General features: G+C 45.1%; 1 protein-coding gene across 3 annotated transcripts in view; it reads right to left on the bottom strand.

The window, feature by feature from the left end:
- Positions 1-18,025, bottom strand: part of TOGARAM2 (TOG array regulator of axonemal microtubules 2) — a 477,994-nt gene that overhangs the window by 243,296 nt on the left and 216,673 nt on the right. For all 3 annotated transcript variants that reach the window (XM_086926146.1, XM_086926144.1, XM_086926145.1), the window contains one exon: positions 5,009-5,284. In XM_086926146.1, coding sequence (XP_086782272.1) covers positions 5,009-5,284 — 276 coding nt within the window. The remainder of the gene's footprint in view (positions 1-5,008; positions 5,285-18,025) is intronic.

The following is an 18,025-nucleotide window of genomic DNA, read 5'->3' as shown; positions in this document are numbered from 1 at the left end:
CGTATCTCCAGTTGGTGGCAATTGCTCTTGGTGGCTCTTGGTGGTGGGGTGACGCTGTTGGTGATCCATGTGGCAAAGTTCTGGACAGCCTGGTCGAGGTCTGTTGAGGCCATGGGTTGGGAGGTGGTAAGGGCAAGTGACCACTGGGTTTCGGTGTCCCTTCTCCAGCTGCAGTGGGATCTGACGCCTGGTGATGGTATGCTGGGCATCAGTGATGGTGAAGTGAACAATGGTGTGGTCAGACCAGGTGAGTTCTGTGGTGTCGCTGAATTTGATTTTGTCGCTGGAGATGAAAGTGGGGTCTAGTGTGTGTACTGCTTTGTGTGTGGGTTTGGTGACCACTTGGATGAGGCAGATGTTGGTCAGGTTCTCTAGGTGGGCGATGGAGTTGGCGTTGTTGGGGTAATCTATGTGGAAGTTGAGACTGCGAAGAAGGATGTTTTGGTGAAATTGAGGTCACCAAGTAGTCCGTAGTGATGAGAGTCGATTGCTGGGGGGGCCGGGATGAGGGAGGTCCTCATCCTCGGCTCCAACCCATCAGCCTGGGACAACTCCTGGTGGCCAACTGCACTGGGGCAGCCCCGACACCCACCGACCACACATGCAACAGAGTCATACTCGACCAACGCTCTCCATGACCAAGCAAGTCAACGCCGTCTCCTCCTCCTGCTTCAACACCGTCCGCATGCTCCGCAAGATCCACAGGTGGATCCCAACAGATACAAGAAGAAAAGTCACCCAGGCCCTCGTCAGCAGCAGACTCGACTATGGAAACGCCCTCCACCCAGGAGCCTCGTCCAAGCTCATCAAACGACTGCAACGCATTCAAAACGCCTCTGCACGCCTCATCCTCGACGTACCTCGCCACACCCACATCACCCCCCACCTGAGAAGCCTGCACTGGCTCCCCGTTGAAAGGAGAATGTCCTTCAAACTCCTCATCCACGCACACAAGGCACGCCACAAGACCGGCCCAACCTACCTCAACAGACGACTCCCCTTCTACGTCCTTAACCACCAGCTCTGCTCCGCCGACCTCTCCCTCGCCAGCGTCCCGGGCATCCGAAGAACAACCTCCGGCAGCAGATCCTTCTCCCACCTCGCCGCGAAGAGCACCCCCCCCCCTTTTTTTTCCCCAGCGCCTTGAGACCCTTGCGGGTAAGTAGTGCGCTCTACAAATTCTATTGATTGATGAGGTTGGGGATTGCGTCACAGAACGTTACTCTGGGTCCCGGAGGTCTGTAGTTGAGGGTGCCTCTTATTGTTGTCTTCGCGTCAGCTTGTGGCAGGAAGTTGAGGCAGAGCAGGGATAGCAGGCAGTGCAGGGGGCAGCAGGACAGGGATAGCAGGCAGCGCACAGACCGGGACGGGCAGCACTGGATCAGAGGCAGGCAGCACAGGGACTCGGGGTGGGCGCAGTGCCTTAGCAGGGATCAGACAAAAGCGGCAAGGCCCAAACCAGCCTCCACTGGGAGGCATGAAAATGCAATAACGAGCCATCCCCACCTGCAGGGCTGCCGGGAGATGTAGTCCGGTGGTGGGAGGGAGTAAAAGACGCTGTGGAGCACGGTGATGCGGCAGAAGAGGGGTGAGAGCCTTGTGGAGGGCTTCATGAGTTGTTGATTGCAATACAATAGGCTGCATGTTGTGACAATTGTTGCTTAACCTTCAATAAGGGTTGTACATACCTACCATTAAATGAGTGTTAGGTGCCTGAGAGTAACATGGATTCTGCACCAATATTTTTACTCTTAATAACTTCTATTAGTTGCTTCTTAAGTTTGGTAATGTTCCTTCGTAGGACTGGAAATGATAATCCTCCGTTGAAAATGTTATATAGCAAGGCCCTCATCTCGGTGACTAAACTTTACCCACATAACAGTTACTGCGCTAGCGGCTTAGAGGTGAGCACAGAGCACTCTGTATTGGTAAACAGCCTTTACACCGCTGTCAAAACTCCGCAGTGCCATTACGACGCGTCTTTTGCAACGCAAGTCATTACCACGGCTTGTGCTGGAGGGCGATCTAGACTAAGGAATAGTAAATCTACCAACACCTTCCCTACTGTACGTAGGCTGGAGTTAGAATAGTAAATCTTACTATTCCTAAGTCCAGCACCCTACAGCGCAAGTCGTGGTAACGACTTGCGTAGTAAAAGATGCGATGTGATGTACCACGATCTTTTGGATCGCTTGTAACATCATACAACCCTCTGTATTCAAAGGAAACATTATCATTTTTGTATTGATTAATTAATCAATATTTATTTAACTAATTCAGCGGTTCTTAAACTTTTTACTTCTCTAGACTCCCTCTGAATCATTATTGGAATCCTGCGACCGCCACTTAGTCATTATTGGAAGCCGCAGACCCCTGACGTAAGCAATTTTTATGATTTGAACCTCAAAACAATTCACAAAAATACAAAAACAAGTGTACACAAACCAAATGTTCAAATATCGAGATATTTTGTGTAGTAAAAGATGCGATGTGATGTACCACGATCTTTTGGATCGCGTTGTAACATCATACAACCCTCTGTATTCAAAGGAAACATTATCATTTTTGTATTGATTAATTAATCAATATTTATTTAACTAATTCAGCGGTTCTTAAACTTTTGACTTCTCTAGACTCCCTCTGAATCATTATTGGAATCCTGCGACCCCCACTTAGTCATTATTAGAAGCCGCAGACCCCTGACGTAAGCAATTTTTATGATTTGAACCTCAAAACAATTCACAAAAATACAAAAACAAGTGTACACAAACCAAATGTTCAAATATCGAGATATTTTGTGTAATTCACAATCAAATGTAGCACAAGTTCTCAAATGTTCATTACTGCTTCCTTATTTGTATATACTTTACTCATTTTAATTGATTCATTTCATTATTTAATTTTGTAAAATAATCGCGAACCCCTGAATAGGCGTCACAGACCTCCGGGGGTCTTTCAGACCACTGTACTAATTGACCTAGCCTACACAATGATCTTTATAGCTTGTAGCAGAGGTCACTTGCACATGCATTTTACTTTTCTTTGTAGCTGTTGTTCTTTTAGCTATTATCAGATGGCCACAGTGGAGGGTACGAGCTACTCAAGTTTTCTAGTGGTCCGCAGAACATACTAAACATAGGGCCAGATTTACCACCTACTAACGCAGCGCAGCGCAGCAGCCACAAATGCTGCACTGCACTGTGTGAGAAAGAGAGAGGCACATTTATTTAAATATGGCACTCTCATCCCCTTTCCCTAGATCCGGTGCTGTAATCAGCTGCCCTGAGCCACAGAGACACCTTTGCGCCTTAGTGCAAGGGTGTCTCTGTGAGTCTAGCAGATGTTTTGTACTGCAACGATACCTTTCCAGTACAAAATACTATCTATAGACTGACTTTAACCCTTTTCTCTCTTTGCATTTTTGCTGTACAGTGCAGCACACATACAAAGTCGGGAAAGGAAGGAGAAATGAAAGCATTTGTCTTTCGTTGTGCCTACTTCAAAAGGTTGCCGTTTTTTTATGCTATACTCTGTCTACGTTATTTAGTAAATAGGGTTTAGTGTCAGAAACTTTGGATAGATGCATGAGAACGCTTGTGTTCCACCCATCGAAGATGCTGGAATGCCTGCAGCTTGTCTCTGCCATCCCCTGCTTGATCCACTCAATATATGTCCATGTTAATGGGGCATACCTTGTAGGACCTGTTACTGAAACCTAGTCCATTATGGAAACTTGCTCCCCTCTACCTCCAATCCTTCTTTGTTCTTTTGAGGATTTTAATGCTGAGAACTATTTTTTAATTGTTTATTTGTGCCTCATTATATACCTCTACTGTACAATAATATGTGGAGCCAAAGGAATGGATCATATAAGGATTTTAGTTAGGGAGGTAATAGAACTAATAACTGAACACATTAAAAAGTCAGGAAGAGAACGAAGAGAGGATGGAAAACAGATGACTAATGCTGGGGGAAGAAAAGAGACAGGGTGGGTGAGTGTGAAAGAGAGGGCCCACTGCAGAAGGTATGGGCATGGAGTCAGAGGGAGGAAACACAGGAGTAGACACAAGTAGGCACAATATTCCAGAAAGAGTATCATACCAGTAAAGTGAATTGTACTAGCAGGATGTACAGTTGTAGCACACCTTGCCTCCTTTACCGATGAAGCCTAATCTTTTGTCTCTAATATTCCTTCATCTCTCTATGTCCTCCTAGGATTGTTTTCCCACTATCTAGGCAACACCTAAGTAGCCTACCAGATACATCTCACCGTGGGAACCTTCATGCCCACACCTTAATTCTTGTATTGCACCCTACCATGTCTGCCTCTCTTGATTGGTTGAACGTTACTATACATTTCTGTATCATTCCACTAAAATGTTACTCAATCGAATGCTGCCCCCTCTAACAAGGTATTCCAACTCTCTGGTTCACTTCTCTGCTTGTTTCCAGATTTCATCCAATGGTGGCTATTTGTGAAACGCTGCAACTGCTCTGACTGTGACTGCATCAAGTAAAAAAAGACTCAAATCAACAGTGTCAAATGGACTAGACTATGTTGGTGTTGTGGTATACAAATGTTCATGTATAATTGACCCAAAGGTTATATAGGAGCTGAAATACTCCAGAGACAAAGTGTAAATTGTGTAAATGGGGCATCTGTCTATAGGGGATTAGCGACTTCAAAGTATTTATCGAAAGGGTAGGGTCAACTCTGCAGTCCTCAGAATATCCAAGGAGCTCTCAATCAAATCTTCCTCACAAAATCAGAGACCAAGGGAGACGTGTTTCCACAATCAGCACAAACTTGTTAAGCCATAGCAACAAACAGAGGATGACACAACATCAAAAAAAAACTTAAAGCCGATAATGTTCTCAATTAAAGCAACAAAATAAACATAACTTGTACTTAAACACATTAAAATATTGGATTGATTCGAGACACAAAGGTCAATGGTGAGGGATCCCAAGAAAGGTTTACAGTTGAGGATCTAGAGCACCACCTCACCTCCCTGTTGTCCAGGGCCCTCAGACATCTTCCTTTTCACTTTGTCCTTCAGCCGGGCCGTTTCCAGGGCTGCGCTGCCCACCTCCTGCTCCCGCGTGTCTACCTTCAAGGGTGGGCTTGGGGGCTGAAGTAACTCTCTCCTCAGTGCCAGGCTTTGGTAACTGTTACGGGTCTCCCGACTCTTGGTAGGCAAAACTGCACCAGAAAAAGCCTGGTCGCCAATTCCACCACTTAGAGCGGGCTTCATCTGAACACTTAATGACGCCTGGTAGGAAGCTGAAAAACAAGGGCATGGAAAAGCTAGGATAAATAACGAGGACAATAGTCAGACATAGATACACTAGTGCAGAAGAAGAAGCTTAAGACACCATGAATGACATTTGAAGGTATGTATCTTTGCTTTGTAATAGAAGTCATGATGAGCTTTCAGACACATCTGTCAAAATGGACCAATAAATTATATTAATGTGTACAATAACTTGATCTACTCAGTTTCACTATCATAAACTGCTTAGGGGATGTGCATATGAGGCTGAACACAAGTATTTCACAGAACATTTATGTAAAATAATGTATTGGTATAACTCAGGAGCTCCCGGAACACCAGGCCTGTGATGCATTGGATTTTCTTCCTGGTTTCCTCTCTTCACACAGGGATTCTGCATTCAAACGTCTTTACACAACAAAATGAAGATCCGCGGTGCAAATTAAATGTGATCTATCTTATTCTTCATTTTACCAAGTAATCTGGGCAGCAGCCCGAACTGCTGGACAAGTCGCATTTGTTCCTACTGGCGCAGGACCAAGGCTGGTTTGCATGTGGCTGGGTTCTGTCTGAGTTGGCCTGATGAGAAATAAATTGTGGAGTAGAATGCGGCCAGAGTAATTACCAATGACCGAGATTAATTCAAGCATTCCACCCAACCCTTTTTTTGTTTTCCTGGGTAAGATGCTCTAAGTGCAATGGCTATTATCAGACGTGGGTCCATGCTCACTGTGCCATAGATCTCAGATTGCACCATAATGACAAGGCCCAGTAAGTGGAAACAGATCTGGGATTGCTTGTATTCTGAGGGGGCTTGGCCTGAGTGATCTATCTAGACTGTTCCTATTGAAGTAAGAGCAAGGCTGATTTGCATATCTCTGGTTCCTGGCTGAGGTGGCATGGTGGGCTGAAAAACAATAGACTGGAATGTGCCTCAAGGAATTACGAGTGACTAGAATTAATTCAAGCAATCCACCAATAATTTCTTTGTTTTCCCAGGAGAAACCAAAAGGAGATAAAGGCACCATATGTGGAAATTATAGATAAGACAGACTTGTATGATGCAAGAATGTATGCTAGAGCACTGACTATTAGTTCTGGATTTAGGGGTCGATTAGGATGGCGGACGGACAAAGTCCGTCCGCCATCCTGTCTGGGGCAGGACCGTCCGCCACAAGGGCGGAGGTACTGTGCACTGAATTAGGATGCACCCGCCACAGTGGCGGGTGCACCGTCCGCCGCAATGTCAGAAATGCATGTTGTGCGTTTCACAGCACAACATGACAGGCTCCGCGCAGTGCCTGTCATGTTGTGCTGTGAAACGCAGGGGGGTACCATAGGTACCCCCCATGTGCACCCCCCAAACCCCCTTCACCCTGGGGGCCTGCAACAGGCCCCCAAAGAAAAGCGCGCATGCCTTTCCGTGGCGGCATTGCCGCCATGGAAAGGCATCTGCATCCGGCCATACTAATATCGCTGACGGTGTCTGATAGACACCGCCACCATATTAGACCTTTTCTGCCGTGGTCGCAAGGCGACTGCGGCGGAAAAGCGGCGGACGGTATTCCCCTCCGCCACGGTCTCCCCCGCCATTATAATATGGTGGGGGGAAAATAGGTGGCGGACGGGCAAGGATGGCGGACGGATAACCACCGCCTGCATGGCGGTGGCGATCCGTCTGCCATCCTAATTGACCCCTTAGGTAGGTGCAAATCAAAATCTTGGATGATGTGTACTATACGAGGATACAATCGGACACGATATCTGCCTGATGAACCCTTTTTCGGTCGAGGACCGGAAATGCTGGCTTGCCAGCTTCCGGAAGGAGATCGTATGCTTCTTAGTAGGGATTTGGAACCTCCTCCCTCGCCCGTCTCTCCTCCATTGGCTGGCTTCCTAAATGGAGGCCAGCCATTGGAGGAGAGAGCTGCCCCTCCGAATAGGCTCTGTCTTTTTCGGATTCGGGGGCGTGATTTTTTGCATTCTTTAGCCCTGTGACGTCGTCTGTCACTCAGGGCGCAAATCCACGCCCCCAAATCCGAAAAATTTCAGAGCTGCCGGACGCCATTTTGCTGCACGAGCAGCGTCAACCGAGGACATCAGGTAAGCCTCTGCTCCCCTGTTTGTGCCTTTCTTTGTGCCCCCCCCTGTTTGTGTCGTTGGTTCTTGCCTCTGATCCCTGTTTGGCAACCCCTTCCCTCCGCCCGCACGTTTGGTTTCTCTTCCTCCCGTGTGCCGTTTTTCGTGCTTGTGTCCCGTTTTTTTTTGGCCTGTTTACGCACGTCTGGTTTCCCTTCTTCCTGTGTGCCGTTTTTCGTGCTTGTGTCCCCTGTTTTTTTTTTGCCTGTTTACCTAATGACGCTGTTCGAGGTTGCGGGCTTTCACTATTACACGAACCTCCTTGGCACCAACGACAGGCTAAGGGCTTTGCCTTCAGAGCGAGCGAGCGAGTCTGCAGTAATCGAGGAACCATGCACCCGGATCCGTCAACCCCAACACTTACAGCCTGGAACTATCCTCCTTCCGGTGGCCCGGGCATCCACGCCTCTCCACAGAGAGTGTAAGCTTCAGCTCTCTAACACTCTTGTACTCTCAGCTGTCTGAGGCTCCTGCCCTCAAAGCGCTAGAGGAACGTAGCGCTAACAGCTCTCTGAGGGCCCGGGCACTCACAACTCGTTGAGGACCCTGACACTCACAGCTCTCTTGGGGCCTAGGCACTCATAGCTCTCCGAGGGCCCTGGCACTGGCTGTTCTCTGAGGGTTGCGACATTAAGAGTTCTCTGAGAGCCCTGGCACGCACAGCTCTCTTGGGGCCCTGGCACTGACAATCTTCTGTGGCCCCTGTCGCTCGCAGTGTCCCAGCGCCCTAGCAACCACTGCTCCGCTCTAGAAATCTGACACTCACATTTCTCCGATGACCCTGGAACCCACAGTTACCCGATAGGACATTGGCTCTCGGAGCTCTCCCTAGCGCCCTGACACTTTCAACTCTCTGAAGCGCCTGTACCCACAGCTCTCGAAAGACCCTAAAACAGACACAGCTCCCCTTAGGCCTCTAACACCCCACACTCCCGGGACCACCCACAGCTTCCCGAGGTTCCCAGGCACTTGCATACCTCCGCGGACCTGGCACAGATGCCAGACGCACTCGTGTAGCTCCGCGGACCTGGCACAGATGTCAGAGAAGCCTCAGTTTACAGTCACCGGGACGGTGCGCACTTTACTGGCCGGCCGAGCTCCCTCGGGGCCCGCACGCCCCTGCCCCTGGGTCATCGAGTCCTTCGGAGCCCTCCGCAGTCAGCTCTCCACGGATCCTTGCCTTCCTTCCACAGATCCGTGGGGCTGAGCGCAGCATCCCACACTGAAGTGGCAGAGCCGAGAAGCGCAGGTTGGAAAGAGCCAACCACAGAGGGAACTCCAGAGAAAAGCCAAAACAGAGAAGATTGTTGGGAAGCGACATCAGCGCAACTCAGTGCAGCTCAGAGGGTTTCGACAATGTGCTTGGACCCGTGGCCGCGCCACACTGGCGTTGATTCCGGATTAGAAGTACTGGAGGGGCAGACGCTGGTCTTGAGGGTACTGGCGGGATAGATACTGTTACTGAGGGTACTGGTGGGGCAAACATTGGTACTGGGGGGATTGACACTGGTACTGAGGGTATTCACAGAGCAGACAGGTAATGGTGAGGCAAACACTGGTACTAAGGGTATTGACAGAGCAGACAGCAGGGGCGGCTGGAGACATTGGAAAGTAGTGGGGCGTAAACTGATTCGCATACTGCACCGTTGCGAGCGAGAGTGGGTCTCTACACTTTTAACACAGACCTACCTACTCTTCCCCACTCATACTCAGTTTCATCTGTCATCTGCCCACTTTACACCAATCGTATTTAGTCTCAATTCCTGCCTGTATTATTTTCTTAGCTGTGCCTTCCCCGTACAGGTTAAGTTTAAGTCCATTCTTACAATGCAGCTCTCTCACTATAGATGTAGTATCTTGTTCTCTGTTTGGCAAGGATATCTATGCAATCTGACTCTACATTACCAGTCCAGCTCTGTCCTCTCTGCATTCTCGGTCTTGCCTCACTTCCTCCTCTGCTTTCATGGTCCCTTGATCTAAACATTCTCTACCTATCAGTGTTTCTCTCTTCTTTCTCAGCAAACACTCGCTCCCCAACAGCCAAGAGCTCCATGTCCGCCCCGTTCCCTACACCCGTCAGTGGCACAGGCAGCCCATAATACTCTCGTGACATAACTGTCTTTGCCAGCGCCGTTGCTCTATAGGGGTGGAGTAGTGTAAGAACACCTCGTCAGGGGACGTCACTTGCCCTACTGTTCAGCGCGCTTCTGTACTCTGTGAAGCTCCAGTCGGGTCGAGAGGGACGTGCTGCAGTCATGGTGAGTAGGGATACAAGGGTTCTGGGTGGGAGGGCGTGATTGTGTAGTGGGCCTTTGAATGCCCGACCGTGTGAGCACGTGTAAGTGCGTAAGACTGTTTTCATTAGTATGGCTGTGTTCGTGTGTGGGCTAGCGTGTGAGTGTTGGAGTGCATGTGACCGGTGTTGTAGAAATAACCCCCCTCCCGCAGCTGGGCAACAGGGGCGCCGACCTCCAGGGTCCCCCCTACCGGCACTGTATACGGGCGGTGCTGACGGCAATTTTTAGCCAGTTATAAAAATGTCAAGTTAACTCCGGTGACTAATATTCTTTCAGGAGAGGGGTCGTAGTTTTGTCTCGTGGACGTCTTGAATGGTGGAAGTTTTGATTCTTCATAAGGCAGTGCAGAGGGTTAATGTCCCTGCTGCAAAAAATGTGTACCATGCGAATCACAAAATACCTATAACCATAGGTCAGTGGGTTCCTGCTTTTGTCAGACTACTTTTTTGTTACTTGCAGTTTACAAATTAAACTTCTATTGACAAACAATGTCCTTTTAACTGTTATCAAAGAACTGAAATGCAGTCTTCAAGTTTAGATTAAAGCGTATATGAATCGCGCCCCCCAGACTTTCATTATTCTGATGTTTCACAAAGGGTTAATTTGGGTAGAAATCCTTTCTGATTATCAAAAAAAAAACATTGTGTTGGGTTTCAAATTTTGAGTTTCTGCTTCTCCAGGCCAAGCCCCCTAAACGATACTGCCTACCAGTATGGAGGACATATAAATCCTACCCCTTGTAGTCCTCAGTCTAATCTGTAATGTGTGATTTTCACGTATATGATTCTCTGTCATGTGTGCGCAATTTAAGGTGCGTATGCTGCTGTTTTTCAGTTAAGGTAAGGCAATTTGTTTATTTTGCTAATCTTATGTTTATTTCTTTGTTTTTCAGGTCCAATATGGCCCGTGGCGTCTCCGTGCAGCTGTGTGCACTGCTGTGCACAAAGTGGTTCAGACAGGTATGTATGCTGCTGTTTTTCAGTTAAGGTAAGGCATTTTGTTTATTTTGCTAATCTTATGTTTATTTTTCTTTGTTTTTCAGGTCCAATATGGCCCGTGGCGTCTCCGTGCAGCTGTGTGCACTGCTGTGCACGAAGTGGTTCAGACGGATCTATGACAAAATTTCGACAGACAGAATTTCGACCTACACAAATATCGGCGTAATTATATCGATAGCAAAAATATCGACGCCCTATGTACAACATGGTAAGTACCAAAATATCGAAAATTTAATATCGATGTAAAAAATATCGTTGTTAAATATATCGATTTTTTTTTTATTTAAAATAACATTAAAAAAAACTGTAAATAATACATAATAATTACTTAAACATATTTAAATATATGTAATATTTGTTAAAAAAAATAATAATACATATTTAATAAAAAAAAATTATAAATCATATATAATATATAATTACTTAACAATAATTACTATTCCCACTCCAGTGGGTGCAACAGTAGGGAAAACTGACCCTGAACACTAAAAATACCCCTTTACCCAAAAACCTAAAACTGACCCTGAACCCTAAAAATACCCCTTTACCCATAAACTGAAAACTGACCTTGAACCCTAAAAATACCCCTTTACCAAAGAACTGAAAACTGACCCTGAACCCAAAAAATACCCCTTTACCCAAAAACTGAAAACTGACCCTGAACCCTAAAAATACCCCTTTACCCAAAAACTGAAAACTGACCCTGAACCCTAAAAATACCCCTTTACCCAAAAACTGAAAACTGACCCTGAACCCTAAAAATACCCCTTTACCCAAAAACTGAAAACTGACCCTGAACCCTAAAAATACCCCTTTACCCAAAAACTGAAAACTGACCCTGAACCCTAAAAATACCCCTTTACCCATAAACTGAAAACTGACCCTGAACCCTAAAAATACCCCTTTACCAAAGAACTGAAAACTGACCCTGAACCCTAAAAATACCCCTTTACCAAAGAACTGAAAACTGACCCTGAACCCAAAAAATACCCCTTTACCCAAAAACTGAAAACTGACCCTGAACCCTAAAAATACCCCTTTACCCAAAAACTGAAAACTGACCCTGAACCCTAAAAATACCCCTTTACCCAAAAACTGAAAACTGACCCTGAACCCTAAAAATTCCCCTTTACCCAAAAACTGAAAACTGACCCTGAACCCAAAAAATACCCCTTTACCCAAAAACTGAAAACTGACCCTGAACCCTAAAAATACCCCTTTACCCAAAATTAATTAATATTACAAATAAATTACTTCCCACCCTATTCCCCTATAAACCCACAACCCGCTCCAGTAGTAAAACATATAATTTAGTTAAAAATACACATAAATTATCAATTAATTAATCAATTAATCAATTAAAATAAATCATTGCCAATTAATATTTAATTGCAAAATAAATTAATAATTGAAAAATAATTATTTAATTACAAATAAATTACTTCCCACCCTATTCCCCTATAAACCCACAACCCGCTGTGGTAGTAAAACATAATTTAGTTAAAAATATACATAAATTATCAATTAATTATTCAATTAATCAATTTAAATAAATAATTGCCAATTAATATTTAATTGCAAAATAAATTAATCATTGAAAAATTAATTATTTAATTACAAATAAATTACTTCCCACCCTATTCCCCTATAAACCCACAACCCGCTGTGGTAGTAAAACATATTATTTACTCTTATATATTTTTAAATTATAAAAACATATTAAACACATATTATAACTATTAATTTAAATACTTAACTTATATTTCTAACACATATTAGTAAATCGAAATTACTTACATCGATATATATGCTATCGATATTAGTAATTTCGATATTACTTACCTTAGGGTCGATATTCTGGCCATCGATATTCTGGACATCGATATTCTGTCCCATCGATATTAGCAACTCGATATAAGTGTAGGTCGAAATTAAAAACTCGATATTTTGACTGTTTACCGGTTCAGACAGGTATGTATGCTGCTGTTTTGCTGTTGGAGGTAAGCCATTTTGTTTATTTTGCTAATCTTATGTTTATTTCTTTGTTTTTCAGGTCCAATATGGCCCGTGGCGTCTCCCTGCAGCTGTGTGCACTGCTGTGCACGAAGTGGTTCAGACAGGTATGTATGCTGCTGTTTTTCAGTTAAGGTAAGCCATTTTGTTTATTTTGCTAATCTTATGTTTATTTCTTTGTTTTTCAGGTCCAATATGGCCCGTGGCGTCTCCCTGCAGCTGTGTGCACTGCTGTGCACGAAGTGGTTCAGACAGGTATGTATGCTGCTGTTTTGCTGTTGGAGGTAAGGCATTTTGTTTATTTTGCTAATCTTATGTTTATGTCTTTGTTTTTCAGGTCCAATATGGCCCGTGGCGTCTCCCTGCAGCTGTGTGCACTGCTGTGCACGAAGTGGTTCAGACAGGTATGTATGCTGCTGTTTTTCAGTTAAGGTAAGGCATTTGGTTTATTTTGCCAATCTTATGTTTATTTCTTTGTTTTTCAGGTCCAATATGGCCCGTGGCGTCTCCGTGCAGCTGTGTGCACTGCTGTGCACGAAGTGATTCAGACAGGTATGTATGCTGCTGTTTTGCTGTTGGAGGTAAGCCATTTTGTTTATTTTGCTAATCTTATGTTTATTTCTTTGTTTTTCAGTCCAATATGGCCGTGGCGTCTCCGTGCAGCTGTGTGCACGGCTGTGCACGAAGTGGTTCAGACGGGTATGTATGCTGCTGTTTTGCTGTTGGAGGTAAGCCATTTTGTTTATTTTGCTAATCTTATGTTTATTTCTTTGTTTTTCAGTCCAATATGGCCGTGGCGTCTCCGTGCAGCTGTGTGCACGGCTGTGCACGAAGTGGTTCAGACGGGTATGTATGCTGCTGTTTTGCTGTTGGAGGTAAGCCATTTTGTTTATTTTGCTAATCTTATGTTTATTTCTTTGTTTTTCAGTCCAATATGGCCAAGTGGCGTCTCCGTGCAGCTGTGTGCACGGCTGTGCACGAAGTGGTTCAGACAGGTATGTATGCTGCTGTTTTTCAGTTAAGGTAAGGCATTTGGTTTATTTTGCTAATCTTATGTTTATTTCTTTGTTTTTCAGGTCCAATATGGCCCGTGGCGTCTCCCTGCAGCTGTGTGCACTGCTGTGCACGAAGTGGTTCAGACAGGTATGTATGCTGCTGTTTTTCAGTTAAGGTAAGGCATTTGGTTTATTTTGCTAATCTTATGTTTATTTCTTTGTTTTTCAGGTCCAATAAGGCCCGTGGCGTCTCCGTGCAGCTGTGTGCACTGCTGTGCACGAAGTGGTTCAGACAGGTATGTATGCTGCTGTTTTTCAGTTAAGGTAAGGCATTTGGTTTATTTTGCTAATCTTATGTTTATTTCTTTGTTTTTCAGGTCCAATATGGCCCGTGGCGTCTCCATGCACAGCAGTGCACACAGCTGCACGAAGTGGTTCAGACAGGTATGTATGCTGCTGTTTTGCTGTTAGAGGTAAGCCATTTTGTTTATTTTGCTAATCTTATGTTTATTTCTTTGTTTTTCAGGTCCAATATGGCCCGTGGCGTCTCCGTGCAGCTGTGTGCACTGCTGTGCACGAAGTGGTTCAGACAGGTATGTATGCTGCTGTTTTGCTGTTGGAGGTAAGCCATTTTGTTTATTTTGCTAATCTTATGTTTATTTCTTTGTTTTCCAGGTCCAATATGGCCCGTGGCGTCTCCGTGCAGCTGTGTGCACTGCTGTGCACGAAGTGGTTCAGACAGGTATGTATGCTGCTGCTTTGCTGTTAAAGGTAAGGCATTTGGTTTATTTTGCTAATCTTATGTTTATTTCTTTGTTTTTCAGGTCCAATATGGCCCGTGGCGTCTCCCTGCAGCTGTGTGCACTGCTGTGCACAAAGTGGTTCAGACAGGTATGTATGCTGCTGTTTTTCAGTTAAGGTAAGGAAGGCATTTGGTTTATTTTGCTAATCTTATGTTTATTTCTTTGTTTTTCAGGTCCAATATGGCCCGTGGCGTCTCCGTGCAGCTGTGTGCACTGCTGTGCACGAAGTGGTTCAGACAGGTATGTATGCTGCTGTTTTGCTGTTGGAGGTAAGGCATTTGGTTTATTTTGCCAATCTTATGTTTATTTCTTTGTTTTTCAGGTCCAATATGGCCCGTGGCGTCTCCGTGCAGCTGTGTGCACCGTTGTGCACGAAGTGGTTCAGACAGGTATGTATGCTGCTGTTTTGCTGTTGGAGGAAAGCCATTTTGTTTATTTTGCTAATCTTATGTTTATTTCTTTGTTTTTCAGGTCCAATATGGCCGGTGGCGTCTCCGTGCAGCTGTGTGCACTGCTGTGCACGAAGTGGTTCAGACAGGTATGTATGCTGCTGTTTTTCAGTTAAGGTAAGGCATTTGGTTTATTTTGCTAATCTTATGTTTATTTCTTTGTTTTTCAGGTCCAATATGGCCCGTCGCGTCTCCGTGTAGCTGTGTGCACTGCTGTGCACAAAGTGGTTCAGACAGGTATGTATGCTGCTGTTTTTCAGTTAAGGTAAGGCATTTTGTTTATTTTGCTAATCTTATGTTTATGTCTTTGTTTTTCAGGTCCAATATGGCCCGTGGCGTCTCCGTGCAGCTGTGTGCACTGCTGTGCACAAAGTGGTTCAGACAGGTATGTATGCTGCTGTTTTTCAGTTAAGGTAAGGCATTTTGTTTATTTTGCTAATCTTATGTTTATTTCTTTGTTTTTCAGGTCCAATATGGCCCGTGGCGTCTCCGTGCAGCTGTGTGCACTGCTGTGCACAAAGTGGTTCAGACAGGTATGTATGCTGCTGTTTTTCAGTTAAGGTAAGGCATTTTGTTTATTTTGCTAATCTTATGTTTATTTCTTTGTTTTTCAGGTCCAATATGGCCGGTGGCGTCTCCGTGCAGCTGTGTGCACTGCTGTGCACGAAGTGGTTCAGACAGGTATGTATGCTGCTGTTTTTCAGTTAAGGTAAGGCATTTGGTTTATTTTGCTAATCTTATGTTTATTTCATTGTTTTTCAGGTCCAATATGGCCCGTGGCGTCTCCGTACAGCTGTGTGCACTGCTGTGCACAAAGTGGTTCAGACAGGTATGTATGCTGCTGTTTTGCTGTTGGAAGAAAGCCATTTTATTTATTTTGCTAATCTTATGTTTATTTCTTTGTTTTTCAGGTCCAATATGGCCCGTTGCGTCTCCGTGCAGCTGTGTGCACTGCTATGCACAAAGTGGTTCAGACAGGTATGTATGCTGCTGTTTTGCTGTTAGAGGTAAGGCATTTGGTTTATTTTGCTAATCTTATGTTTATTTCTTTGTTTTTCAGGTCCAATATGGCCCGTGGCGTCTCCGTGCAGCTGTGTGCACTGCTGTGCACGAAGTGATTCAGACAGGTATGTATGCTGCTGTTTTGCTGTTGGAGGTAAGCCATTTTGTTTATTTTGCTAATCTTATGTTTATTTCTTTGTTTTTCAGTCCAATATGGCCGTGGCGTCTCCGTGCAGCTGTGTGCACGGCTGTGCACGAAGTGGTTCAGACGGGTATGTATGCTGCTGTTTTTCAGTTAAGGTAAGGCATTTTGTTTATTTTGCTAATCTTATGTTTATTTCTTTGTTTTTCAGGTCCAATATGGCCCGTCGCGTCTCCGTGCAGCTGTGTGCACTGCTGTGCACGAAGTGGTTCAGACAGGTATGTATGCTGCTGTTTTGCTGTTGGAGGTAAGGCATTTGGTTTATTTTGCCAATCTTATGTTTATTTCTTTGTTTTTCAGGTCCAATATGGCCCGTGGCGTCTCCGTGCAGCTGTGTGCACCGTTGTGCACGAACTGGTTCCGATATGCTGCTCTTTTGATGTTCGAGGTAATCTATCTTTTTGATTTTGCTAATCTTAGGTTTTTTTCTCTCTGTTCTAGATACAACATGGCCCGTGTCATCTCCGTGCAGCTGTGTGCACTGCTGTGCACGAAGTGGTTCAGACAGGTATGTATGCTACTGTTTTGCTGTTGGAGGTAAGGCATTTTGTTTATTTTGCTAATCTTATGTTTATTTCTATCACTTACTGCTGCACTCTCCTCAGCCTCTCCCTGCACCGTCCCTTCACTGATGCACTCTCTGCTCAGCCCCCCATTGCATCGTCGCTTCACTGCTGCACTCCACTCAGCCTCTCCCTGCACCATCCATTCACTGACGCACTCTCTGCTCAGCCCCCCATTGCATCGTTCCTTCATTGCTGCACTCTCTGCTCAGCCCGCCCCCCATCCAGGCTGCAGCCCTCACTCCTCCACTGCACCATCACTCACTGCTGCATTTTCTCCTCAGCCTCTTATGGTACCGTCCCTTCACTGATGCACTCTCCTCAGCCTCTCACCGCACCATCCCTTCACTCTCTCCTCAGCTCCACTATACCGTCCCTTCGAACTCTCTCACTACCTCACTCTCTCTATCACTACCTCACTCTCTTTCACTACCTCACTCTCTCTTTCACTAACTCACTATCTCTCTCACTACCTCACTATCTCGCACACTACTACACTATCTCTCATTCACTCTCTCTCTACCTCAATCTCTACCTCACTACTCAACTCTCTCTTTCTCACAGCATCACAATATCACTACCACAGGAACTATCTCTCTAACACACTACTTCACAACTTAACTCTCTCTATCTCACTACCTCACTCTCTCTACATCACTACCTAACTCTATCTATTACTATCTCACTATCTCATTCTCACTGCCTCACTATATCACGACACACTCTCTCAAAAATTCACAACACTCTCTCACTACCTCACAACTTCACTCTCTCTCTCTAACTCACTGCTTCACTCTCTCTATCTCACTACCTCACACTCTCTCTATATACTACCTCACTCTATTGCTATCTCACTATCTCTCTCACTACATCACGACACACTCTCTCTAAAGTTCACTACATCACTCTCTCACTCCCCCACAACTTCACTCTCTCTCTATCTCACTACCGCACTCTCTCTCTCAAATACACTAACTCACTTTTACTCTCTCATACACTACCTCACTCTAGCTCACTACTTCACAACATCGCTCTGTTTCTATCTCAATACAGCACAACAACTCTCACCCTCACTACCTCATTCTTTCACTACCTCACTCTCTCTATCTCTCACTACCTCACTCTATATCTACTTCACTCTCCCACAAAACAAAAATAACTACATCACTACTCAAGTTAAATCTATAACACTATCTCACTCTCTCTCTCACTAACTCTCTCCATAACATCACTCTATTTCGATATCACTCTCACTATCTAACTATAACACAAGTCACTCACTCAAAAAATA

Source organism: Lissotriton vulgaris, chromosome 6 (assembly GCF_964263255.1).
Source record: "Lissotriton vulgaris chromosome 6, aLisVul1.2, whole genome shotgun sequence".
In the NCBI taxonomy this organism is placed as follows: Eukaryota; Metazoa; Chordata; class Amphibia; order Caudata; family Salamandridae; genus Lissotriton; species Lissotriton vulgaris.
This window is presented reverse-complemented; position numbering and strand designations above follow the sequence as displayed.